This window comes from Lepidochelys kempii, chromosome 6 (genome assembly GCF_965140265.1).
Source record: "Lepidochelys kempii isolate rLepKem1 chromosome 6, rLepKem1.hap2, whole genome shotgun sequence".
NCBI classification, from domain to species: Eukaryota; Metazoa; Chordata; order Testudines; family Cheloniidae; genus Lepidochelys; species Lepidochelys kempii.
The window spans coordinates 32,235,646-32,261,997 of NC_133261.1; the positions used below are offsets into that span (position 1 = coordinate 32,235,646).

At 38.2% G+C, this 26,352-nt stretch overlaps 1 protein-coding gene across 32 annotated transcripts in view; it reads left to right on the top strand.

Moving 5' to 3' along the window:
* SOX6 (SRY-box transcription factor 6) overlaps positions 1-26,352 on the top strand; it is a 445,713-nt gene that overhangs the window by 332,157 nt on the left and 87,204 nt on the right. For 22 of the 32 annotated variants that reach the window (XM_073347430.1, XM_073347425.1, XM_073347409.1 and 19 more), the window contains 3 exons: positions 2,326-2,449; positions 11,034-11,113; positions 21,004-21,045. In XM_073347430.1, the coding sequence (XP_073203531.1) occupies positions 2,326-2,449; positions 11,034-11,113; positions 21,004-21,045 (246 nt within the window). The remainder of the gene's footprint in view (positions 1-2,325; positions 2,450-11,033; positions 11,114-21,003; positions 21,046-26,352) is intronic. The other 10 variants (XM_073347440.1, XM_073347417.1, XM_073347434.1 and 7 more) reach the window with 3 other exon arrangements.

A 26,352-nucleotide genomic window follows, 5' to 3' on the forward strand; every position in this document is an offset into this window, starting at 1 on the left:
ACTAATTTTGGGTGCCCCAGTTTTTGGGTGCTCAACTTAAGATAACAGGGTGTTCTAAATAGTGCACCCAAAGATTGAAGAACCCAAAAGTTATTGGTCACTTTAGAAAATGTTGGCCTAAGTAGCTTATCTAAGGTAATTTAGCAAGTCATTGACAGATCTGCAAATAAAACCCATTGGACATGACTTCCAGACTTCTGCTGTCCTTGATAAGTGAGAATGTGCATTTGCTCTCCATTAGGGGAGAGAAGCTTAAATCTAGCCAGCCACCCCTTTCCCCTCCCCCACCCCCCCGGCTCCGTAGGACCCCAGCGACAGAGGCTGCCTAGTGGATGTGCTGAATCAATGCATGCTCTAACCCCGATCCCCACCCTGGTCAGTGCTCTCGTCTTTTGGCCCTGTGCTGGCACCGTGAAGCCCTCTGATGGAGAGGAGTTTGTGGGCACCTTACATTGTTGCAAAACCCTGGGGAGACTTTCTGCTACTGGTGACTGGGAGGGAGCTATCACAGAGCCTGGATCATTTTGATTAGTATCTACTTGGAAAGTACTGTAAGTGATTGTAGAACACATTGTGTTAAATGCTTTCCAGATGCTGTAGTTGTATTCCCCGTCAGACACTGATATTGTTTTCACTTGTTGCATACATTCTGAGCCAGTATGCACTAGCATCCTACACAAAATTAGCACTGTTAAATCAGAAGTTAAAGGCTGGTACTGGGCACCTGGGGATCAACTCCCATTTAACCAAGTTAAGCTCATAGCTAACATTCACAACCAGGCTTACCTCAGCTAAAATGAAAGAAATAGCTGCTCAAAGCTGGTTTCTTTCACGCCCCAGTGCCATGGCAGTAATTGCACAAAGACCTTTTTATTATAAGTTGATTTTCCTGAGAAATGGATTCAGAAAAATACTGTAAAGTGTTTATTTTTTGAGTGACCTTTATTAACCTACATCTTAGGGCTTTCCCCAGAGAAGAGTTTTTGGTAAATTAACCCTCATAGACACACAGTAGCATTTCTGCACTGCATCAGTGGTTGTGAAAGGAAAGGAATATGACAAGAAAATTTGGCACTGTTTAAACAATGTCATAGGTCAACATATGGGATTTGACCAAAAAAAAAGTTTTTAGGAATTAAAACGAAAAGAAATCACTTGAAGTTTAGTTTAACTTTTTAATAGTATTTAATGCCACCCATTTATGGCAGGATAAGAGGGCAAAAATTCTTTCTGACTGGAAAAATAATGCCTTTCTACACTTCCTAGTTTTGATATTTAAACCGTTATGTGTTTACTTTGTTACTAATCAGAAAAATGCTGTAATCAAAGCCTTCAGGACTGTTGGGGCTTGGGGGATAAACAAAAATTCCATGTGATCCCATCCAGTGTCTCTGATATATGTATAGCATAAATAAAGAAACCAGGAAATTAAAATGTGAATTTAACAGACATGTTAATGTCACATCTCTCACTTTCTATATGTCGAATACAAATGCTGATATAAGGTGAAGAATTTTCTGCTTTTGCATGTTTGCGCTCTTTGATACATTTATTAAGGTCAAATGCAATTTGATATAGTAGAATTTATTCTGAAATGCTCTCTGAATACAACTCCATAATTACTGAGCTCCATGATAGTGCATAAAGCTGTAAAACTGCTTAGACAGACAAGCAATTTATATGTTACAGCGAGGTGTGTATGGTGAAGGATATTAGTTTAATTGGGAGCCAAGATGTTGTAGCTTTAAATCTTTAGAGATGGGGTGTTGTCTAGATGACTAACATACTGTGGTGAGATTTTGAAATAACATACCTGAACTGTTGGCATATATACTAGCAATACAATAGCGTAAGATCTCTGAAATAAAATTACCTACCTTAAATATGTTAAAATATGAAGATTAAAACTGCTCTTTAGATATTAGGCTGCCTTTAAAGGGTTTATCACTGTGCTTTCTAAGCTCCCAAAGAGAAATAAAAATTTGAAAGACTAATACAAATGTAGGCCACTTTTTTATTTTCTGAATATGAATCTATAGTATATTAAAATGTTGGTTTCTTTTTGTGCAATGAAATGTAAACACAAGGAATAATAAAAAAAATCAGCAAGAAGCAGGATAAAGTGCAGTGCACAGAGACTGTTACACTTTTGACACTCCGGGAAAACAATGTTGGGGGCGGGCTTTGATGTGATAATGTGAAATTGGTGAGGATTACATTAAGGTTCTGTGGGGCTGTGTGAACACAAGTACACTATCAGTGCTGGAGAAATACCTGTCAAGATAAATTTGTGCTCTTTCTGATCAGAGGCTCTCTTTTGTTTAGCAGGTTCAGGGTCACATGCCTCCGCTCATGATCCCAATTTTTCCACACGACCAGAGGACGTTGGCAGCGGCTGCTGCAGCCCAGCAGGGATTCCTCTTCCCCCCAGGAATAACTTACAAGCCAGGTAAGTTGACAGGGATATGAAGCTATTTAACATGTTCAGATATTTACTGAGACTTCTCTTGTGATCTGTCTGATACAGATGATGTTACACAAAAGGACTGGCTGCTTGAAAATAATTTGAAGTTTTGAAAGTCTAGCTGAAAATATCTTCCGAGTTTAAAGGGGATAATTGGAAGATTGGTTACTGAGCCCCATATTAATTTCACTTCTGTAGCCCACAAAATCAACTGCTCTGAATTTATTGACCCACTTGCCTACCAATTTGCATTTGGCAAACCCTGAATCTTAATACTTCTTTTATTGCATGTCTTATCTGCAGCATGTACACATACTTGTCTTTTATGCAAAAATTCTTACCCTTAATTAGCAATAAAAGCAAAAGGCAGGTATAATTTAATTAGCATACTTCTTACAGGCAACTTTCTGTTTGATTTCAATCTGAATAATAAAGGTTTCAGTAGTTCAATCCCAATTATCATTCAGACTTGTAACAGGTCACATAACCTTTGCAGTGAAATATGTTTTGAGATGATTTAGCAAATGTTATGATTTCTTTCTTTATTCCTCTGAGTTTACTGGACTCCTGGGGAATTCAATTAGGGATATAATGGTTTGAAGCTACTTTCAGAGCCTTCTTGTAAACAGGGTTTTAAATGTTTAAAGACATGTTGCCAAAGGAATTCAATGTAAAAAGATAGTTAAGTAAATAAAAGACAACCTTATTTTCATTTGTACATTCTTTGTAAGTGACCTCAGCCCAGAAGCAGCAACCTTATTTTGCTCATTAATAATATTCCCTGCTAAGCTCTTTTTAGCATATTAACCTGATGAATATTAACCACAAAATCTGAGTGTAACACTTTCTTTGGATTTTAAATGTGATATTTCAAAGTAAAGGATTGATCCAGCTCTGACTAAAGTCAATAGGATTTTTGCAGTTGACTTCAGCAGGAACAGGTCCAAGTCCAAAGTAAAATATAAGATGTGAACAACCTATTTAATAAAAGTAAGATTGAGCCTAAAATCTCTGCTTAAATGTTATATGAAATGGTGCCAAATTGGATTTCAGCAAGCATTTCCATTTGTCCCATTTCATTTTGTGTCTTTATTCTGGGTGAAGGAGGATCATTCCTCTTTGGAAACAAAAAGTTCTCTTTCTGATAATCATCTTACTTCTATGCTCACTTTTTCAGCCTCAAAAATCCTAAAGCACTTTACAAATTTAGCAAACTGATGCACAACCTATGCAGGGAGAAGAGTTCATCCACCTCTGAAATTCAGCCATCGCTGGCATGTAACTGTTTAACTGCCCACAGCAACATTTTGGGACAGAAAATGAAAATGAAGATTATCTTTTCCAGCTGAAGTGCATAGAGAGGCAGAATACAATTATCAAACTTCAAATTTGTCCAGGACACCAGGGTTAACACCCTTACTCTTATACACCCTCTTTCAGAAAAGCACCAAAGCACTTGCTTTAATCCGATTGATTTTATTTTTCCTGATTAGAGAGGCTTTCCTGAATTGGGGATTTAATGGCCACTCATGATCAGGACCTGGACTTTACTTCTCATCTCAAAGACGACACCTCCACTAGTGTCTTTTCAGGCTGTGTAAGTGAATTGGGTCAGTACTGACTCAAAAGGAAGAGTGCCACCTATTTATCACCAATACCTTTTCCTGCAGCATGTAGGTTTCTTTAGAACTCCCCCAGGCCTCACTGCTTTGCTTTTGTCCTCTCAACTCACAGCACAAGGTAGTATGGCTTCAGGCTATTTTATTACTCTTGTGAACAAAGAAAAAAATGTGTATAACAAATATTAAAATATTCAAGTAACTGACTAAAATGGAGGCCTGGATGTCTCAGGACATTGCTAATGGGATATGAAACTATTCACTAGTAGGTTACTGGTTTGAATCCAGCTCAGCTTGGTAGAAACCAGAAGTCACTATGATCTGACACTGTTCAGTGGCTTGTGTGAAACGAACATGTTTATATTTTAATGTATTTATGAAGTTCTCTGGCACGTATTGCTAAAGTAGCTGGCTGTGTTAGTTCAGTTTCTCTTGGACAGCTCTCATCATTAAAAAAAATTACCACAATTGGTATTGATTAGCGCCACCCTCTGCCCCCTTTTTGGCAATCTCAGTAGAGAGGTTTACGAAATAATGAAAATGGAGACAAAACTACACTATCTTTCTTCACTATCTTTCTTACAGGTTGTTCCTCTAGGTCAGGACTGAGGAACTTTGTGGGAATTTGCACTGCTCCTATTTGTGCTTTCATCTCCAGGACTATAAGACTAATTTGAGCACCAAACTCACTTATATTTTTAAAGGAAGGTTAAGAAAAGAAACAGACAACCCTTTAAACATTAAAATTTTTCTTCCCAGTTGCTTGCTCACTTTCTTTTTAATTTCCACCTTTTTTCATTTAGGCAAGGCGATATGTTTACTGTGCTAATTCTCCTTTTCATTTGGAAAGCACAGAGGGACAGATTTTGAGAAGTTTTCAGCTCCCAGCTGCTTCCACTTGTAACAACAGGAGCTACTGAGTGCGGAGCACTTTTGAAAATCTGGATACTTTGTTTAGTTGCTTAAGGAAGAGTGTGGTCTGTTGTGAATTTGGCCCCAAATTCCATACTATCTTAACCAAAAAAACCAGCTATTCTTATAAAAGACTGGGCCGGATCAAGTCCGTTCATGGAAAAACCCAAAGGAGAGAGCAAAGCTCTGTGTGGTTGTGAAGCCTTGCTCTTGGAAAGGTTGAGGAAGGCTTTGCAAAATGTACAGGCTACAGTTCCTACCAAAATCTGCTGGGAAAAGAACTCCCTTCTGCATGCAGCCAGGAGTCATGGTGGATGGGTGCATGGCCCTTCTTTCCAAAGATTGGAGTTCCAGGAGATGAACCAGGCCAATGCTAGCAAACACACATCAAAAATAATAAATACATAGGGGAAAAAATGAAGTCCCATGCTCCTTTATGTAGCTCAAAGTGGTATAATGTAATTTTCCGGCATGGTAAGTACTAATTGAGAAATCACAGCTGCATAGATCACTTAATTAATTTTTCATACATATTTCTTTCAGTATTTATACTGTATACAGGATTAATTAAAACTTGGGGGCGCTGTGCAACTAAAATTGTTGTGACAACTGACCTGCAGGCGCTTGATGAGCCTAGCAAAGTACATGGCTATGGAGGTTGCACCATATTCCAGTGGATGCTTAGAGTGGCAGCTTTTAGAAAGCCAATATTTGCCAAGAGACTCCACACAGTTATTTTGCACTGGTTATTTTGCATTCTAATTACAGCGGAAGAACTGTGCTATCAGCAGATGGACAAATGCTGACCTTTTAATGGTAAGCACTGTACTTACCACTTGGCATTGATCAGCAATTTAGGTGCTGAACTTCTACAGCCGTTCAATTCTCCCCCTTTCTCCAGCACAGAATAAGGGATTGAATTTAGCTTGACTGTTACATGTGTTCAGGCTTATAGGAATGTTATCAGGTTGGAGCATCATTGAACATGGTCACTAAGACCCTTGCAATGCCCTATCCTGAGGCATGAGTTATTTCCGATCCACTGATTTGGGCAGCGTGTAAGAGATTTCTTCTCCTTGCACTGAGTCAAGGTATTACCTCCTGCAGGTTTCATGACCCTTGTGAGAGAGCGGGAAAGGAGGATAAGGAAAGACCAAGGATATGGATTAACTGTAGACAGGAGTCAGGCCATTCTGTAAGCAGCTATGCTCCTTCTTTCTGTTTATGGCTGAGTGGGAGATGATCTGCTTTGGGAATACATTAGCTGTCTGCACTACCATTTTTTGCAATCTACGTAGCTTAGAAGGCCAGGGATAATTTCTGCTAGATAGAGACTTCTGACAAACATGTGTTGCAACAGTTCTTTTTCAGATGTATGAGGTGTAATGAGATAGACTAGTAAAGTTAGGAACTTTGGGTAGTTTAGGGTTTATCTAAATCAAGGGATGTAGATTGTGAAACCTAATTTTGCATTTGTTTGACTAATGTGCTGTCGTGTATTTCAAAGCAATTACTCATACCTCATGCATAAAGTTTATACAAATTGTGATTAGAAATATTGAGAAATGACTTCTATCTGCCTAACTGGAGCACTTTGCTGTTCATTATGTTTGCAATACAGAGAAATGTAAAAATAGGAATTGTTATTCCTGGTCACTGTGAGTAGCAAAAACATCTTTTGGCTGATTCTCCTCTGTTACACTGGGGTAAATGAGGAATAACTGTTGAAATCAGTGGAAATACATTAGTGTAAAGCTGATGAAAGTGAAGGGAGATTCAAACCCATAGTTATCAGACTGAACTTCAGACAGTTCCCACAACATTTAAAGTTTGTCGGAAACACATGATAACTTCCTCAAATTACATGCCTACCTAATCTAAATGACTGGCATCTTGACATCTTTGATTGATACCCTTTGGTTCTGTTTCCAGTTGTTGGAGACGTCCTTTCATAAAATGTTAACAGTAGTTTGAAATGTTAAAACTGTGTGTATTCTCAATGAGTCGCTCTTATTGTATACTTAGTGAAATGGCTGGACATCTTTGAGTAGCAGAGGTGCTTAAAACAAACCTATGAGAGTCTTGTTCCTAGTGGAAATTCCATAAGACTCCATTAAAATTCTTCTAACGGTTCCTACTGGCTTCTCCTGGTTGGAACCATGAATCAGTAGCCTCAGGAATCACTATACCAATACATATGTTGCTCAGTATAAAACCTGACTTAACAGTAGTACCAATAGTAGCCAGATGAACAGTTTCACCTGCAAATTCTACTTTTTTACCATAGGCAAATGCTTGTCACTGCAACTGCATTTATTGAGGGGACAAGATCCCAATATGACACTGCCTTGGTGATACCTGACCCAAACAGTAGCACAACTGTTGCCATTTTATGGATTAGACTCTCCATAGGATCTCCACAGCCTATTGTCTTTATTAACAGTTTGACTAATCCTAATGTCCTTACATAAACAAAACTCCCATCTTCTGCAAAGACTATAGGACTGGGCATCAGCTTTGTTACACTGATGCAAAATAGCAAACAGTGTGATGGAATGAGTAGAGGTAGCTGCAAACTCTCCCCAGACTCTTTATTACCATTGGAAAATGCACAAATGTCAGTTTCCAACCCCATATCAGATGTCTGTAGAATTTCAAGGAAATTTACCAAAATGAGTAAATATCTGGCATATCTTGCAAGATGGAGTGGAGCCATATGTCTTTCAAAATGTGTTAAAAACAAAGAAAAGTGGCAAAACTGAGGAGAAAATGAATCTAACAGACTTGTCCATTCTGTGTTTCCTGCCTCATAGGCCACCAAACCTTGATCTGAAAAGCAAGTCCTCTCCTCTTGTGAATACGATCAATTGAGCTTTATTGCTGAATCCAAGAAAAACTAAGTAAGAGATATTTAGTTGTTCTAGCTGCAGAACAATGTGGTCCAACTGTGTCCTGCCTTTATTCAGTTAGAAATGTTGCCCAATCTGACAGTGAAACAAAAGTCTGGCAAAGTTTTGTATGGCTTGTAAACACCAACTTATATACAAACAATAGCAGCCAAACATAAATAGACAATCAACAAAGCAGGAAGATTGAAGAGATCAGTTTGTAAAATGAAAAGGAATGTTCAGATTTTCTTCTTCAGGCATTCTTCTCACTCCCTGGTTATCAAAGGCCAGTACACACCGGTACCTCAAGCAGACCTGTTTCAACATGTTGTGTCTTCCTTTCTACAAAGAATGGGTCCTCACGCAAGCATTCCAAATCCAGAAACAAATTTGAAAAAAATTGCTACAACATGTTGACTGATTTCTTGCCAACACAGCTACCGAGAAGCTTCTTGATCCATTCTTGCATGGAGAAAATTAGAGGGGTAAAATATGTATCTTCTGTAATTAAAAATTTAAACCAGTCCATGCCCTGAGTGCTTGCTTTCCTTGAGGTGCGGGGGAGGGAAAGTACCTTTGTTCTGCATTTACTCCTGGGTGTCAGCAAAGCATTCCCTAGCTCTAGAGGTATTAAGTTTTGTTCTCAGAATAATGATACTACAGTATACCAGGATTTAACCATGCACGGATTACTTTAAAATGCTCAAGTTTGAACCAAAGAAAGAGACAACACTGTATTTTTTTTAAAAAACCCATAAATATGAATTCATATTTTTTCATCAAGAAAAGGGAAAAACTGTTTGTAGCAGCAGGTGAGCCAGGGTGTGGTAGAGAAACTAATAAATTAACAGTGAAGCTATATATATATATATATATATATATATATATATTCTAGCTATTTCAAACCATAGAAGCATGACAGCTGTGAAAAAGGAGTGCCGCAGGGAATTCTTTTAGAGTTTGATTTTTTTTAAAATATGTTTGACATGGAAAATGTTTTAATACAAATAAAGCAACTGGTATTGAACTTAAAAAGTGGAGGGAGGGGGAGAGAGATTACTGTGTGGAACGGGAATGAATAATTCATGATATTTAAAGAAAGAATGCCTCCAAAATGTTCTGCAAGACAGTCCATGCTGATAGCTTGAATGGTTATTTTCCCCCCCATTTAAAGCATCATTAATTCAACATCTTTGTGGGGTTTTTTTAAATCTGGTAAGATATTTACCAAAGAAACATTATTTAACTTAGATTAGGATATTCTTTATTCAGATAGTTTAGTTTAGATATCAAGGAGATAGGCAGAATTATTTAAACATAAAGAGACAGTCTTGTACTATCAGAAAATAATTTAGTTGTTGTTTAAAAAAAACACTGCAAACTAAAATCAACCTCATGGAAGGGGGAAAAATAAGATCAGATATTTTGAACATTACTCCATAGGATACCAGCACAATATAGTGTTAGTGAATGCATTGTAGCAGAGCTCCATATGCAATCAGAAGCCAATTGTTACTGGACTGTGTACAAGCACATACTGTGCTCAATGGTCTGATGAGGTATTATGGATATGATGCAAAGAGACCTTGTGGATTAGAAACTCACAATTTGTTAAAAAGTGAAAACAACTTAACATTTACACTGAGCTGGCTGAGTACAGTAGCACTTCAGGTGGTAAACAATTCCAACGAATCCAATGACTTTGTGACGGCTTCAGGTATTAATGTATATTTGAAAAAAAAAAAAGCCCTTGGAATTTCCTCACTATATTATTCTGGATGCCTTTCCTTTGTGTCTTCATTATTATATTCTACTTTCAATGTAAAAAAAAGTTGAAAATAATGTGATTATTATAAATATAAAAAATGTTCAGAGGAGCAGCCTATTAAAATATAGCCTAGAGAGAGTACATAACACTGACTTTAAATAAGGAGCCAGAGCCAAAGTGATACTCCATTAAATCATGGTTATAGTGTAATTTATCCATCACTGTATTAATTTTTATATTACAGGTTCCACAGTTCCACTGCTAAACTATTTTCTTTGCCAGCATTCCTTCATCCTTTACATTGACTAAGCATGGTTTCAGAGTAGCAGCCGTGTTAGTCTGTATTCGCAAAAAGAACGAGGAGTCCTTGTGGCTCCTTAGAGACTAACACATTCAACTAAGCATGTTAATGTTACTGTATGACAGGGATCATTGCAGTGTCTTGAAGTGGGAATTCCTATAGACTGTTATGATACGCAAAGTTGCAGCGCTCATTTCAGATAGACAACATATCTTATTTTTCAGCATATTAATCATAATTGAAATGAACAATTATTTAAGTTATCTAAGGATGCTGAGTTCCTTAAGCTCTCAGAAATGGAGGGTAATCAGCACCTTCCTGTGTTGAGATCTAAAATGCTATGTAGAAATTAAGTTTTTGTGCTGTTCACAAGCTGTGAAGTTTTCATATAATCTTTTCAATAAAAAAATCTGCTATGATTAAAATACCTTTCATATGGGCATCTCAAAGCACTTTACCAATACCGGTTAATCCTCACAGCAGCCCTTTGAAATGAGGAGGAATTGCCACCCTCATTTTAGAGATGAGAAAACTTAGGTCACAGAGAAGTTCCAGAACTTGTCACGCATTGAGTAAATGACAGAGCAGGGAACAGAACACAAAAACTGTAAGGCCTGATCCCCAGAGGTTCTGTACAACTGCATCTGCCATTATCTTTAGAGGGTACTCAGTAGATCTCAGGATTGGGCCCTAGCTCCAAGATCTAGACCATATTATATAATTCAATCAGTATTTTTGAAAGTCATTAAACTTTATCATAAGTACGGATATGTTTTATGATATGTAATAGAGTGTACATGCTTGAATTGCACATTTACTCCTTTTAATAAAAAACATGAGCGTCACATTTATGTTTTGCCAGTTTGCCTACCAGCTATCTGGTAACAAAAAGTTCCAAGGTAGCACTGCAAGTCTGTGCCCAGCTAAACCTTTTGTTTTTGCAGATGTTTGGGCTTAGAGGAGTGTTGTAGGGCTTAGAGCAGCGTTGTGGAGCACAGGCAATGCGAGGTCCATGTTTGCACTTGCCTGCTGCTATTCTCTGCTCATTGTCTAAACCTGTATGCATTGTTCTCCTCGACAGGTGATAACTACCCTGTGCAGTTCATTCCATCAACAATGGCAGCTGCTGCTGCTTCTGGACTCAGCCCTTTACAGCTCCAGGTATGTGCCAGAACAAAAAAATGTGGGACAGAAGCCAACACTTTAGAAGAAAACTGCTAACCACTAACCAGCTGTATGCTAAATAATAGTCTGAATGTTAAATAATTTTTTAAGCATAGCCCAGAAGAATTAACACCTTATATACTTACCACACTGAAAATATAACAGAATGCTGTGAAAGAAAGACAACATTATGACTTTGTACTGTGTGTTGTATGTCAACTGAATGAATAATTTTTTTTAATTATATGACCAGTTGTCAGGAGATATGTTCAGAGATCTTTTCCAACTTTATTTTCCTCTGATTCTCTCCCTCTAAGTACGCTACATGAGCTATAGCTGGGGCATTGTGTATGTCAGAAAAATATGCTTTGTTGTTTCTTTTTACTTTTTCTTTCAGTTGCTTTTTCTCTCAAACAGTATGGTGACAACTGTTTCATAAATTGCTAACTCTCAGCTTCCGTAGTTATGTAATCTCAACCTTTCCATGCATTAAGCTGCTCAGATGCTGGGGCAGTGAGGGTTCTGGGTTTGGTCCCTGGCTAGGTCATTTATTTGTTTTCACCATATATGGAAGTAAATGTCATGTGAAAATGATTTGCACACCAAATTATTAGCCTTTAAAAACAGGAACAAAGAGAAGCCAGGCAATTATAGACAAGTCAGCCTAACTTGGATACCTGGAAAGATACTGGAACAATTTATTAAACAATCACCTAAGAGTATGATCACTTGATAAATGATCGCCAACATGGATATGTCAAGAACAAATCATGCCGAACCAACCCAAAAGGATAGAGAGGAAGTGGTAGACATGATTTATCTTGATCTTAAGACAGTTTTTGACACAATTCCACATGACATTCTTATAAGCAAACTTGGGAAATGTGGTGTATATAAAGTGGGCGTACAGCTGTTTGAGAAACTCATCTCAAAGAGAAAAGGAGTACTTGTGGCACCTTAGAGACTAACCAATTTATTTGAGCATAAGCTTTCGTGAGCTACAGCTCACTTCATCGGATGCAATGAATCATCCAATGAAGTGAGCTGTAGCTCACGAAAGCTTATGCTCAAATAAATTGGTTAGTCTCTAAGGTGCCACAAGTACTCCTTTTCTTTTTGTGAATACAGACTAACACGGCTGTTACTCTGAAACCTGTCATCTCAAAGAGTAGTTATCAATGGTTCACTGTCAAATTGGGAGGATATATCTAGTAGTGTCCCACAGGGTACTGGCTTGGTACTATTCAATATTTTCACAAATGACTTTGAAAATGCAGAGTATGTTTATAAAATTAGCAGATGACACCAAGCTGAGCGGGGTTGGTAGCATTTTGGAGGACAGGATTAGAATTCAAAAGGACCTTGATAAATTGGAGACTTGGTCTGAAATCACCAAGGCAACATTCAGTAAAGACAAGGACTGTATTAGGAAGGAAAAATCAAATGCACAAGTACAAAATGTAGAATAACTGGTGTTTAGTGCAAGGAGAGTTTGTGTGAAACAAGTGCTTTTATTTTTAATTTTACATTCACAAACTAGAGCCTGCTCCTAGATACAGCAGGTAGCTCTCTGTTCTGACCAGCATTCAGAGCACTTCATTGCTATAAATGTAAACCTTTGAACTCTCCAGCCACATCACATAATAATAGCAGCTACTTCACACAGAAGGCCTGTGTTGTAACAATGGATTAATTGATTGCCAATTAACTCAAGGTAATTAAAACATTTGTAAAGGCTAGTGCAGATCCTCCTCATATACTTGTTCCAGATTACACACATTTGTGGCTTATCCTGTTCAAAAACTGTAATGAAGACAAGCCCAGTGTCTCACCGTCTACCCCATTATTTATACCTGTGCTAGCTGGGTGTGCAGGTCTGAACTCTACACGCCACCACAAGTGACCCACCTTCAGGGGCACAAGAGATCTCTCAGGTAACTAGGACCAATCCTATGGGCCAGACGTACACTAGCAAAAAAGGTTCACCGTGAACAGTTACACTGAAGTAAAGCTACACCTTGCCCTATATACACTACGTTTTTACAACCTTAGCTATCTCATTGTAAAATAAAATAAAAAAATAAAAAACTCTTTAAAACTCAGGTGTAGATGTAGCTATGGAGAGTTCTAAATATCATGGCGGAGACTTGGGACTGGTGTGTATTCAGTGGGGAGTCAGTACAGCGAGCAGAGCGCTGGACTGATGTGTTCATGGCAATCTGTGTTGCACAATTTCAAGGTGTTTATGTTCACCTTTTCAGCTTCAAGCATATGTGAATGAATCCACCCAAATCTGCCTTCTGCTGGGTAGTTTGCAAATACAGTACCACATACACATGTGGCAGGTATGCATAGTAGTTGTGTACCATTGCTGGTGAATCTGTACAACACATGCCTGTTGCTCTAATTAGTGAGAGTGATGAAACTTGCAAATCATTTCTCCTCACTGCTTCTTTTCATATCCTTATCTTAATCCCTCTTCTTTCTTGCCGCCTTGATTTTTTCTTTCTACTTTTTAAAAGTTTGCACTCATTTAATCAAAATCTCCTGTAGGCTCATGTGCAAGCTTTCACAGCAGTCCTGGCAGTCCTATTACTAGGAAATCTTGTATCAGCTTAGTTGACACACAACTCAGCTGTCCCAGCAGACCTGACTGCATTAAATCTTGTGCAAAGTCCCCCCAAAAAGAGGAAAAATGTTAGAGCATGTTCTTTATTGTTTAAAAATCTGCTTTCATTTTTGGGTATTTCTACAAAGCAGTTTATATGGTAAAGAAGGAAATGTCGCAACTCTATCAACAATTTCTGATAAACTGTTGATAGTAATGAAGCATTACAATTATGTTAGCTGGAGTTATTCCTAAACAAAGTGAGCTCCATAAAACCTATGGTTCATAACTTTTTCTCCTGATCTAGTTGTGTAATTTGTCCTTCAAAGTTTATCACTTATAACATTAATGAGCCTTGGCAAGTCTTAACTATGGTTGCAGCTGTGTTCTGGAAGCCTGAAGGTTTTATAATCAAGTAAAGAGAAAGAGTTTTAAAATTGTAAACAAATACACATTTGTCTATTTCTATTCTTCCTCTTTTATCTTTCTTCCTAATTGCAGACAAAGTAAATGACCTTTTGTTACACCGCTGGGTGCAGATCCAATGCACTGCTGAAGCATTGCACAGTGTGCCTCAGGGGCACAATATCAGTAGAGTGAAGGCCAAAGAATGCTATTTTTAGTTGAACAGTTCAGCAGATGGAGGCATGAATACTCATATATCTGAAGGTTGAGGGGTTTGAACCATTAATTTTGATAATGTATTTAACCCTGGGAACAATCAGAAACTGTAACTCTGAGGTTACAGTGCTTTTGACCTCTAGAGAACAGAGGGCACTCAGTACAGTAAACAATATATTACATTTCTACTTATACCAATTCTCTCACACATATAAATTTCAGAACACAGTTGACATTTGCTTTCCTCAGCTATTTTAGTGCTGGTCCTTAAAGTAAGTCAAGAAGAATGTGCAGGAAAGAGGCCAATGTAATGCGACAGTCATGTAAATATAGACTTTAAATAGCTAAGACGTTAAATGTGGCTGTTTATGAAGAAATATTATTCTCTTGAACTAGAGTCTTAGTGACTTATTATTTCAATGAAAAAGTTGTTTTAGTGGACTGCCTCTCTTTATGAAGTTTCCTCTATATGTTGTAACCTTAAAGCAATTTTTTATTGAGGCTAATGTGGTCAGATGGTCTTAGCATTGACAGAAGGTGATTTGGTCCCACTCTGTTACCACATCATGTAAAGTGATATACCTGCCTTATGTCTTCTTATTAAATGATGCATGCTCCTCTTCAGCAAATATAGCAGTTAAATATCACACAGCGTAAATATTTCTAATTAAAATATCTCCATGTGTCAGCATATTGGTAATGTATTATTTTAATCCATTTATTTTGTTTATGAAACAGTGACATATGTTTAGATTGTGAAATATATGAGCCTTAAAAATCTCTTTATTGAAGAAAATTAATTCCTACAATGCTGTCTCGGTAATGTGTTCACTCACCCAGTCAGTCACTGGCAGAGCTGCCACTCTTAATGTTGGCTAGACACACTTTAGCAGTTTTATCTGACATAACATTCTCGGATGTAGGCAATAATAATTTTTTCAAATGCAAAAACCATTGGATTTTCCTTTCTTTTTTAACCCAACGAAGAATGGGAATTGGGTAAACACGAAAGAGATTCAGTGAGACCAATCAAAATTAAAATCAGCCAGTTACCTTTTCAAAGGTAGACACTGTAATTTGTTTGTCAGCAGGTAGGTGTTTGGGTCAGCACTGTGAGTGAGTGACTGTCAGCGGGAATTCCTACAAGACAAGTAATTTCACTCAATGTATTACTGACAGATTGCTTACCTCTTCGAATCACTAGAGAAAACAAACTTAATATTGTTACAGGCAGAGCTTCTGTCTTCATTAGCCTCGTAGAATGATTTTATCTAGCACTCAAAGACTACTGAGCTCTGGGTGGGCATATATTAACAGAATGCTTCTTATTATGATACTGTGAGTAGTGGCCTAAATTAAGGGAATGGCAAATTTAGGTTTGTGGAAATAGTCATTTAAATATTTTTGTTGTGTTATTTTATTTCATAGAAATTGTGGGGCAAAAAGCTCAAAAAGAAAGAAAGAGAGGTTTTAATGCAGCTTTGAGAGAGCAAGCAAGCTCTTTAATACAAAAATAAAATTAAAAGCTTGCCAAGCCTGCAACAATTAGACAAATTTAATTAAAATTAAAAGAATATTTATACATGTTCTCTTCTTCTTTCTCAATGGGTGCGTGAGCACGTGTGTGTAATATCTCTGTTATCAAGTTTAATTATATCAATGGTAATGAAAGGGTATCAATGAAAATGATGTCAGTGAGTTGCTGTTTCACTTTCTCCTTGCACAGTTTGGGTTTTTTTGGGGCTGGATACTTAATCCCTTGACCCTGCTCCCTATGTTTTCTCTCATTCTTTCTGATCTCCAGCTTTAATTTCCATCTTTGGTGAGTTTGAATTTCTTTGCACCTTGGCAGTGTAGATTTCATCTCTTTATGAAGAAGAGCGCAGGAGGGGAGAATGAGATGTGGCACAGTATTAAGAGACTAAATGACAAATATTTAAATTCACTCATCATCAGGAAGCGCATATGTATAGAGTTTGGATATCAGACTGTTTACTGCAGCTCTTGTTTTAATGTGGATAGGTTGGATGAAAATTCAAACCCATGTGAACATGGAAGATTGAGTGTTTCAATCTGAACAGAAAGTTTATGCAGCCTAACAACTGGCTTCCTCTGATCACAAGCAAAAGTACTTTTAAAAGCTGTTTTTCAGTGGCTATTAAGACATATGCCAGCAGTGTGTATCCACTCCAAAGCCAGTCAGAAGAAGCAAATAAGCTACTGCTACACTGACCAATAGTCCCCTATAGACCAGTGCTATGATATTTCATGAGAGGGCTGGCACAATTTTAAAAACTTTATTTTAATTGTGATGTGTCTTTGGGGAGCATGCTAGCTATGAAACCCACTCAGAGCTGGCAGTTGCATCCCTCCAAGCTTTTTCGACATGTATATGGTATATACCTTTTGGGAATTGGCTGTGAAGTGTATTTCTGGAAGTTCATTACATTTCTGACAGCCTTATAGCAAACTTTTTAATGTGAACTATAGGTTACACGCAGAAAAGGATTTTCAGTACAAGGTTGTTCACATATCCAAATGGTTATCGTTTTTAATGTACTTATAGATCCATAAGTATGGAGAACAATGCAACAAAGGCAGTTCTGTGTGGAGATAGTAAATACAGTAGGGCACTGTACATGTACAGACATTCCTCTGCCATATCTCCATCCCCTTGCTGGCTAATTGTTAGAGTAGTAGTAATATGAATAACTCAGTTTTCCTCTGAAGTAAAAGTTATAAATATGGTAACATCTAGAAGAGGAAGTCATTTAAAAAAATGGAAAAAGACAGAAAAAATTTCTTAAAGTTTCATAGACTGGGAAGTTAAAATCATTTGTTTTCTTTGGGTGGTCTTTGAATAAACAAAGGAAGCATTTCCTACAAGTAGCCCAGTTTAGACAAAAACTAAAAGACAATTCATAGCTAAAAGAAAACAAGAAAATATTCTAGAAATCAGTTATCAGGGTCATTGGGGCAAGCCTCTTAAGATGATGAGATGTGAATATTTTTGTTCCTCCCATTCTGATGGTCTAAGATGTGGTGTATTTGTTTGGCGAGTAATGTTTTTAGAATCAGCATGGCTGAAAAATTAGATAACCATATTAACTGTACTAACTCTTGAGTTTATGTCTCACAAGAAGTATTGGAATCATCTGTCCATTCATAGACTCAGCTTGAAGGCTACATAAGCATTCCATACCGGATTCACAGAAGGTATGCATATAACTCAAAACAAAAAAAGTGTGCAGGAAGTCAAGGAAAAAACAAGCATGGCTAAGTGGCAACATTCAAAGAGTTATTCAAGACAAAAAGGAATCCTTCGCAAAACCAAAACCCCAATCCCAGTGACACAAATAGAATGGAGCAGAAACTGCTGACAGGTGTTATGTAATATGGAAATTAGGAGGGCTAACATCCATTTGAACTACAAATAGGCAGATGTAAAAACAAATAAAAAAGAAATTATTTAAGACTATTAGAAGCAGGAGTGTGAAATTGGTAGGGCTGTTGGACTTCCTGGGAGTAAAGGGATCACTTGGGAGAGAATTGGTAGGGCTGCTGGAGTTCCTGGGAATAAAGGGATCACTACAGGAGGATAAGGGTATTGTAGAGAAGCTAAATGATTTGTCCCATACACTTCAGGATGAAAGGAAGACAAGACATCAGAAATGTGGTTTACAACTTTATAAAGTAACACATGTGGGAATTATATTGTAATAACTCATCCAGTGCAGCCCATCCCTTCTTTGTAATCCATTCAACGTGGGGGAGGGATGCGATCAGCCCCCTACTCTGTTGGCTAGGTCTCAGTACCATTGCTGAGACCCCACTGTCCTCCCTTATCTGAGGGCTAAGAGGGAAAGGAAGAGAGGATTGTATCCTCCCTGTTCCAGTCATTAGGAACCCCAACCCCATTCCCCACCTAATTTAGCAGGTGCCGTCTCCTAATCTGCTTCCAATTCTGGTTTATCAGGGAACCAGACCCCTACTGAACGATTACCTGCACTGGGCACTTGCCACTAGGATGCTCCAGGAATTTGCTTAGCTGCTTCCTCTCACCTCTGCCAGATTCTCCGATTGGGGAAAGGGGAACATACTTGCACATGTGGTGGTTGTGTGTAGAAATTAGACAGTTTTGGATGGAAATTATTAAAGAGATTCATTAAAGAGATTCATTTTATGACAAAATATTGGCTTCCTAGAGATCCCTTGACCTGCTTACTTAATGCTCCAGTAAAACATCTGCATTTTAAACAGAGCACATTAATTTTCTTCTTATTGTTAGGTGCTAGACTTTGAATTGCATGTTATTGGAAAAAATGTGACCCCCTCCTCCTATGAAATTTCGGCATAGTAAAATGTAGACAGCCCTTGGAACAGAAAAGCTTACCTATCAAGTACATAGACAAGAGAAGCATCAAAAATAGGATATGTATTTAGAAATTGTCACCCTTTTTTGGGATGCTCAGCAGAGGAGGGGTCTCCAGCCAGCAAACCAGAATCTTTAGCCAGTTTCTTTAAATATTAACCTGGTCCTAAATAAGTAATTGCAGTATAGTATGTTAGTGTTTGATTGTAACGTTTTCTTAATACAATGTTTTAAAAATACTTCCCTATTAGGAGGGCTAACGTGGAATTTATACAGCAAATAGCCAGACATAAAAACAAGTAACAAAATATTATTTCAGAATATTAGAAGTAGGAACACTGACCATGAATTGGTAGAGCTGCAGAACTTCCTGGAAGCAATAAAGGAGGATAGTTGCTGAGAGAGAGTAGAAAATAGAATCAAAATAAATTATCACTTTTAAACAGGGAAAAAACCTTAATTGTGAGGTGTCCTGAGGTCCCAGCCTCAAATCTGATTTGTTTAATATATTTAGAATTTTGTTACAGTTTTATTGGGACTGAACAGTGAGGGGGAAAATATTCAGGTAACCAACAATTATTCAGATTAGTAAAGGCCAGAGAAAACTGAAGAACTTCAGAGGGATCTTACAAAGCTAAGCTGAACTGGTAATATGGTGGTAGATTAAATTCAATGTTGAAAAAAGCAAGGTGGTGCTCATTGAAAGGAATAATTGTGAACAACTTGCTGAGTTCTAAATTAACTATAACCACTCAGGAAAAAGTTGGGCTACATAATGAAAACCTCTGCTACCTGTACAGCAGTGGTCAAAAAGCAAACAAGGTGTTAAAAAGTATAAAGAATAGGATAAAAATAATACTGGAAGTATCATAATACCACTATGTGAATCAATGGCATGTTTTCACCTGTGATACAGTATGCAGTTCTAGTTATCCACCTCAAAAGAGATATAGAAGAAATAGAAAGTGTTTATAGATGGATGACCAAAATGACACAGAGAGACTGCTATATGAGGAGAGACTGAACATAGTTGGACTGTTACATTTAGATAGAGATGTCAGAAAGGTGTATGAATAATGGTGTAGTAAAGGTAAAATTGAGCTCTTCTGTTTGAGCTTTCCCATAATGTGAGAATAAGGGGACATTAATGAAATCAAAAGACAACAAATTAAAAATGGATAAAAGGAAATACTTTTTCACGGTGTAATATTAGACTTTGGAACTCATTGCCACAAGATATTGAGTCAAGATATCAGTGCTTGGGAGGATTACAAAAAGACTACACATGTGGATAATGAGAACACCTTCAGTTATATTAGATAGAATAAAAATGGGATATGTACTTCAGGGAGTAAACCAACTACTAACTAACTGGAGTGGACAGATTATTCCATAATTATCCACTACCAGATTTCTTGCACTGTCCTCTGACTGGCCACTGTCAGAGGAAAGATACTAGACTAGGTGGACCAGTGGTCTGAGCTGGTGTGTGAATTCCTGTGTTCATAGAAAGAAAAATTTGGGTAAAAAATAGCAGAGTAATACTGAAGAGAACACACAGAGGAAATTTCAGACCACATTTTGAAACAGGCCCCACAGAGTCTGCCTTTGTAAATTCTTCATTTGCAGGTCAAAGATGCATTCATACACAACACTCGTAACTGGGTTTACAGTTACTTGATTTTGATGTGCAACTGTGGAATTTATACACACACAATTGCAGGGGTAATTGTAGAGGCCCATTTTGCTCTTAATTTTTAAAATTATTTAAAACAAATAATTTGTTTGAAAGTGCATGTAAGTTCTAAATATACAGTAAGAAATTTGTATGAGAGATCTGCAAATGGCCCATAATGTAATTATTTTAAAAGTTTAAAAATAGCTTTTAACTAGGGCTGTTTTATGGTTCACAAAGAAGACATTTTACTGTTTTTTGCATTTAAATCTATGTTGAAAATATATTGACTTATCAGGTAACACAGCATGCTGAGAGGGGACAAAACCATTTTTTAATGATATGTTAATTGAATGGGATGCTAGAGATGCACCTGAATGACTTTTTTCCCAGATGTGCCCCAGCTGAGTGATAAAGCTTCTCCTGATCAGTAGAGCCAGTAGATATTTATTATATCCCTAGTTGTCATCTTCCAGTTTTGCTAGTGAAAATAATGCCATGGCTGTGAACTACAGTGTGAACTCTCTGTGGCTCTTCAGTAGTAGATAAGTTATATAGCTTAAACCTGCAAATTGCACTTTGAAAACATACCTCTTAATTGTGACTTTCAGAGTCTTCTCACAAGATGGAGACACCACCACATGGGCTTAAAAGTGAGGTAATTTAACTGGGACTCTTTCTCTTCCCTGATTCTCATCCACTTGTAGGAGTAGTGACTTCTTGTTTTCTCATGGGAGCCTGTAGAAGTTTAATTATATCAGTTTTGCCTCTCAGCATCATTAGTAAATAAATGACTAATTTTTTCTGTCTACACAGTTGTAGGAAATATTGATGTAAGCAATAGTTGTGTGTGCTATCTGCTCATTCTGAGAGGCCAGCTATGTATTCTACACCTTTCTCCCAAACCTGATTCAGAGCCTCACGTATATATATCCAGAAGATATTTGTGCTGTTCAGTTTTTATATGTACAGCTTTCTATTGCTTTTGTCTGTTACTGCACTTTTTTTGTTTTCTCCCTGATTTTGGTGCCAGGTTGGCAGGTCTAGAAATATCCATGAAACACGCAGCAGTTGCACATCTTTCTCCATAACAGGCACGTGTTTTACTCCTGACTTGATAACTTCACCTTTTGGGTTAGGAAAGTAATGCAGTTCTCAGGTCCCTTCTAATTCATTTCACATAGGCCACTGTATAGCCATCAGACGATACCAGTTTTTAGTCATTACTTACATGAGCTAGAATCAAACTAGTAACCATACCCCACTACCAATCCCCTGAATCATCCAATCCTATGTACATTTTGTATTACAGGCAAAAGTATGAAAATCCATTAAATTATGAAATACAAAGCTTCATAATTACAATCAATTTGTCAGCTTACTGTACATCCTTGGTACCTTTCCTTGGATGTAGAATTACTGCGTATCACAAATCCCACCTCATAGTTTGCAGCTGCCACTGCTGTAATTTCCCCGGGGCACTTTCATTCTGCTCTTCTATGTGTCTGCTACCCCTCCAACTTTGGAGTTGTCCGCAATTTTGCTCATGTTGAATTGACACTAAAAACAAAAACAAACAAAAAATCTAAAAAAGACATCCATGGAGCATCCATGGAAGGTGTAGAAATTAGTTTTCAACTTTTTAGATTAATTGGTTAACAAAACAAGTCTCTGGAAATCCTAAAAGTCCTGGAATAAGCTACAACTGCCAGCCAGCATTCTGTCTCAGTACTGAGACAGAAGCTGCTCTATAGACTACTAGGTTCCACAGTACCAGAACTGTTGATTTATTTAGACATTACTGTACCAAATGTATAATGGTTGTATGCAATAGTGTCAGAGCTACTATGTAAGATTTTGCAGGACTTAGAGATTGACTGCTCCATCCCAAATTTTGTGATATATTGTGCTGTCTGATAGGGTCACCTAAATCAGAAATAAGTCATCTTGTTCATCCCTGTGCAACGTAAATAATAGTCTACGAGAGCTGTGACGTAGCTATGAATCAGCATTGTAATTACAGCATTATTTGAAGGAATACAAACCTTTGTGCTTAGGAAGGACTTTATTGCCATTGTCTGGGTACACCACAAGAAGGACCGGAGACACTTGCAATGGATTTTAATTGGGCCGCAACTTTAATATATAGGTGTCTGGGACTACCTGGCAGATAAAGTGTACAGTGCAGGCAAATCCATGCTTATTCAAATCAATTCTCCGGGGCTTCCACCAGGCCCTCTTTATTTAATCCATGCTTATTCAAATCAATTCTCTGGGGCTTCACTCCCCCCCTTTTGTTTCCATCCAGGTCCCCCAGCTGACCTATGGCTTGGCTTGTACCTTACCATCCACCACCCTCGTAAGAGGGTTAAGGAGGGCTATGAGAAGGGGCGGGGGAGGGTTTGGCTCCCTGCCATACCAATCAGGGGAGTCCCCAACCCCCTTCCCCATTCTGTTCCTTTCTCCAGTACCTCCTTTTAAGTCCTTTACCTGACCATTTATCTGGTCACTGGCTGCCTTCCCTATGGAGTACCTGCACTGGACATCCACCCAACCTTACAAAATAAGTTGCGGCATGTGGCCTACCACCTTTTCTTCTCACCAGGAAAGGTCCTCCCTCACACCCGCTGTGGGGAAGGCGAAAAAACCTCACTGCACCGAAGCCAGTTCAGGTAGTGCGGGAAAAATTCCTTCCCAGTCCCCATTTAAAAGGAGTGACTAGCATAATGCCCACAGCAGGTCCTAACCCATCCTGCCATTTGCCTCCACTAGGGGAGGGAGGATGGGTGCTGGCTTACTCGCTGTGTGGAACAAAGAGACTTGCCCCAACCAGGTTTCGTACCTTTATGCCCTTTGCACCTCACATTCCTGGGGTGGCGGGGGTGAGTCATTGCTTCAAAGCTGGCCACCGAGCACCTTTTCTACAGCAGTTTCTGTCCTCTCTCCCTCTCCCTCCCCCCACCATAAAGCAGAGCTGTCCTTCCCTGGTAAGCCCCAGACAAACTCTGACCCACCTTAGTTGTGGTGCACTCATTTTGTGCAACTCCCTGAGTTAGTGGAAGGGCTGAGACAGATCACCTAAAATGCTCGTTCCTTTTGTCATGTCCCATGATCATCTTTCTATTTTAATTATTATCTTTTAGATAAAAAGATGCTCAGTGATATTTAAAACTCTTGAGCCATTATCTGCAAGGAATCATAAATACCTAATAGAAGCATGTGTTAACCTTAGCTTTTATGTATTTTGGATACAGAGCAGTAATCATAACCTTCACAACCAATTTACATACTGTGTATACCTTTGGCTTTCCCCCGCTCTGTTCACACCATCAAAGAAGGGAAAATTAACAAGGCAAGTTAATCAAGGAGTTATGACATTTGCTCACTATGAGAAAAAGCGGTGACCACTGTGGAATTTACAGTATGTAAAGGCTTGCTCACTCTCTCGTGTTTCCCCCCCTCTACTATTTGGCTAGGATTTTTTCCAGGTTATTACAGTTGGTATAGTGAATAGTCAAACCCAGGTTTTTGGGTACCAAGCATTTACATTACCTGCAGGTATTTTAGTGAAACCCACATGGAGCTGGGCAATTTCAGTATTTCAGTTCCACTCTATTTCTATTCCCTAATTCAGACTGCCGTCTCAGTGTATTCAGCAGGTTGTATGGCAGCAGATGAAACAGATGTTTAGACCATACTGGAAAGGAACGGCATGCTGCATTAGGACCTGGATATTCCTCTTGACATCTGGATGCTGCTGGGTCACAAAGCCTGCCTTAGGCCAGGAGGCTGTAGGAGCCTTGTGGCAGTGAGCATAGGGTCTTAGCTGCTCTTTAAGCGATTAGTGCACTGAAGCAGCAATAATGCTGAATTATCGCTTGGTTGCTTTCTTCCAAGGAATCTTGGGACAAAAGGATAGTCAAGGAGGAGTATTTACAGTAGAGTCATGCTCATAGAGACAAGACTAATTACCATGTGTTAAAAAGCTTTCTTTCAAATAATGTAATATTCAAATAGCTATGGATACTTTAGTCAACTTTGTACAAAGCAGTAAACAAACAGCTTCCAGAAAAACCTGCTTTTCTCATTTAAAATCATTAGGATGAAAAAGACAATTTCAGCTACTTTCCAACTTCATGGTATACTCAAATTGTATGGAACACACAGCAAAATATGACTCATGACATGAAATAATGTTCATGCCTCCCAGAGACAAAAAGTGTAAACTTCTAATAGCTGCAGGGAAGAATATTAGATATGGAAGCTGTCTGACTTATGCATTGATTATTTATAGTGTCACTTTATCAAGTTGAAAATTTGTGCTGCATGTGCTCCTAGAAGCTGAACTGTCTGCTGCAGCACTTTCCTTTATGATGTGTGTTATTTAAACACAATGGGCATGGTGTATTGCATGGAAATAGGTGTTTAATGTTTTGTGATTACTAGCTGCCAGAGAAAAGAGCAGTTGCATGGTCTTTCTTCTCCTAATATTATTTTCGTTGTTAAGACTATTTAAAACAGGGCCCATAAACAGAGTACAGCTTTTTGTAGCACATCAGGTAATATACTGAGGAACAATTTGTTGCTCTCGTTTAACCTCTAGTATTGTAAGGGGGGTCATATTTAATTAACAGTGGCTAAAGGGCTGACCTGAGGGGCAACGAAAAGTGGCTGAGCTGCATTTTCAGAGCCAGGCTGTAATCTGTTGGGAGAGGGAAAAAATAAATTAGAAAGTACCATTTACTGAAATTCTTTCTAACTAAGCTGTATTTCAATGGGCCATTTAATGCTCAGATGGACAAAGGTATTACTTCAGTCATTGAATTGTATCAAACCCTTTCTCAGAGGCCCAGTTTAAAAACTCTACAGGAAAAGTGGCTTAGCATCATATTCTCGGCAGAGCAACATTCAGTCTGTTTGAAAAAAAAAATGAGTGAAATGAGGTGAGACACAGCCGCAAGTCAGTGAGTTTTTTTTGCCTCACCCTCCATCAGTGGCTTCACAAGGGAATTGCTCCTCAGAGTCTGGGCAGGGCAGAAAGGCTTTTTTCCTAGCTGTTACTTTGTTTCCCCGGTCAGCTTTTGGCCTGCCCTTTGCTCTTTCCTGACATGGCAGAAATGTAGTTTTTTCTCTGGGGACCTTAGGGGCAGTACCTACATATTACAAGGTTAGATCTTTGACTCAGTCACATCAGAAGAAAAGGGAAATCTGATTTAAATATCACAGACTTGGGCACTTGTGACTTGAATAGTTATTCTCTTTCAGTAGAATCAACATTATTTATACTCTCGAGTGGTAGGAGAGCACTAATTGTGCTGTTTGAACTTCGGCTGTTTTAAATTTTAAGTATACATTTAAGTATACATCTTATTTTGCAGGAAGTAAATCTTTGTATTGCTATTTTGATGCTGTTTCATTAAATATATCAAGCAGTCTTATAAGGTGATGGGGTGACATACTCTAGAAATTTGTTGAGGTGCAGTAAAGCTAATAAACCAACTGTTTTACTTCCCTAAGGGGAAACAAATACAGTATTAAGGAGGCAACTGCCAGGTGCCTAATTGTGTTGATTGTCTTAGCCACTGGCAGCTATTGATAGTTTATATGAGCGCTAAGTACGCTTTCTTGGCTTTGCTCTCAGAGTTTACCGTAAACTGGTTGTGAACAGGCAGTTTCTAAGAGATTGTATTTAATTGTCATAATATAATCATTCCAAAGTCATTTGGTACTTAAGGAGTTTAAGTCCCAGAAATGATGCTCAAGTGAGAGCTCTCTGTACTTATGCATGTAGGGCAGTTTCTGCAGCATTCCTTCAAAGCAGGAAGAGGTCAAAAGAATAAGATGTACAATAGAAACCCCAACAAAATGGAAATGATCTTAAGAGCACCTTGGTGCACACATGCCTGGAGGCAAATTCAGCTCTCAGTTACACTGCTGCAATTACATTTGAATTCAGTGGA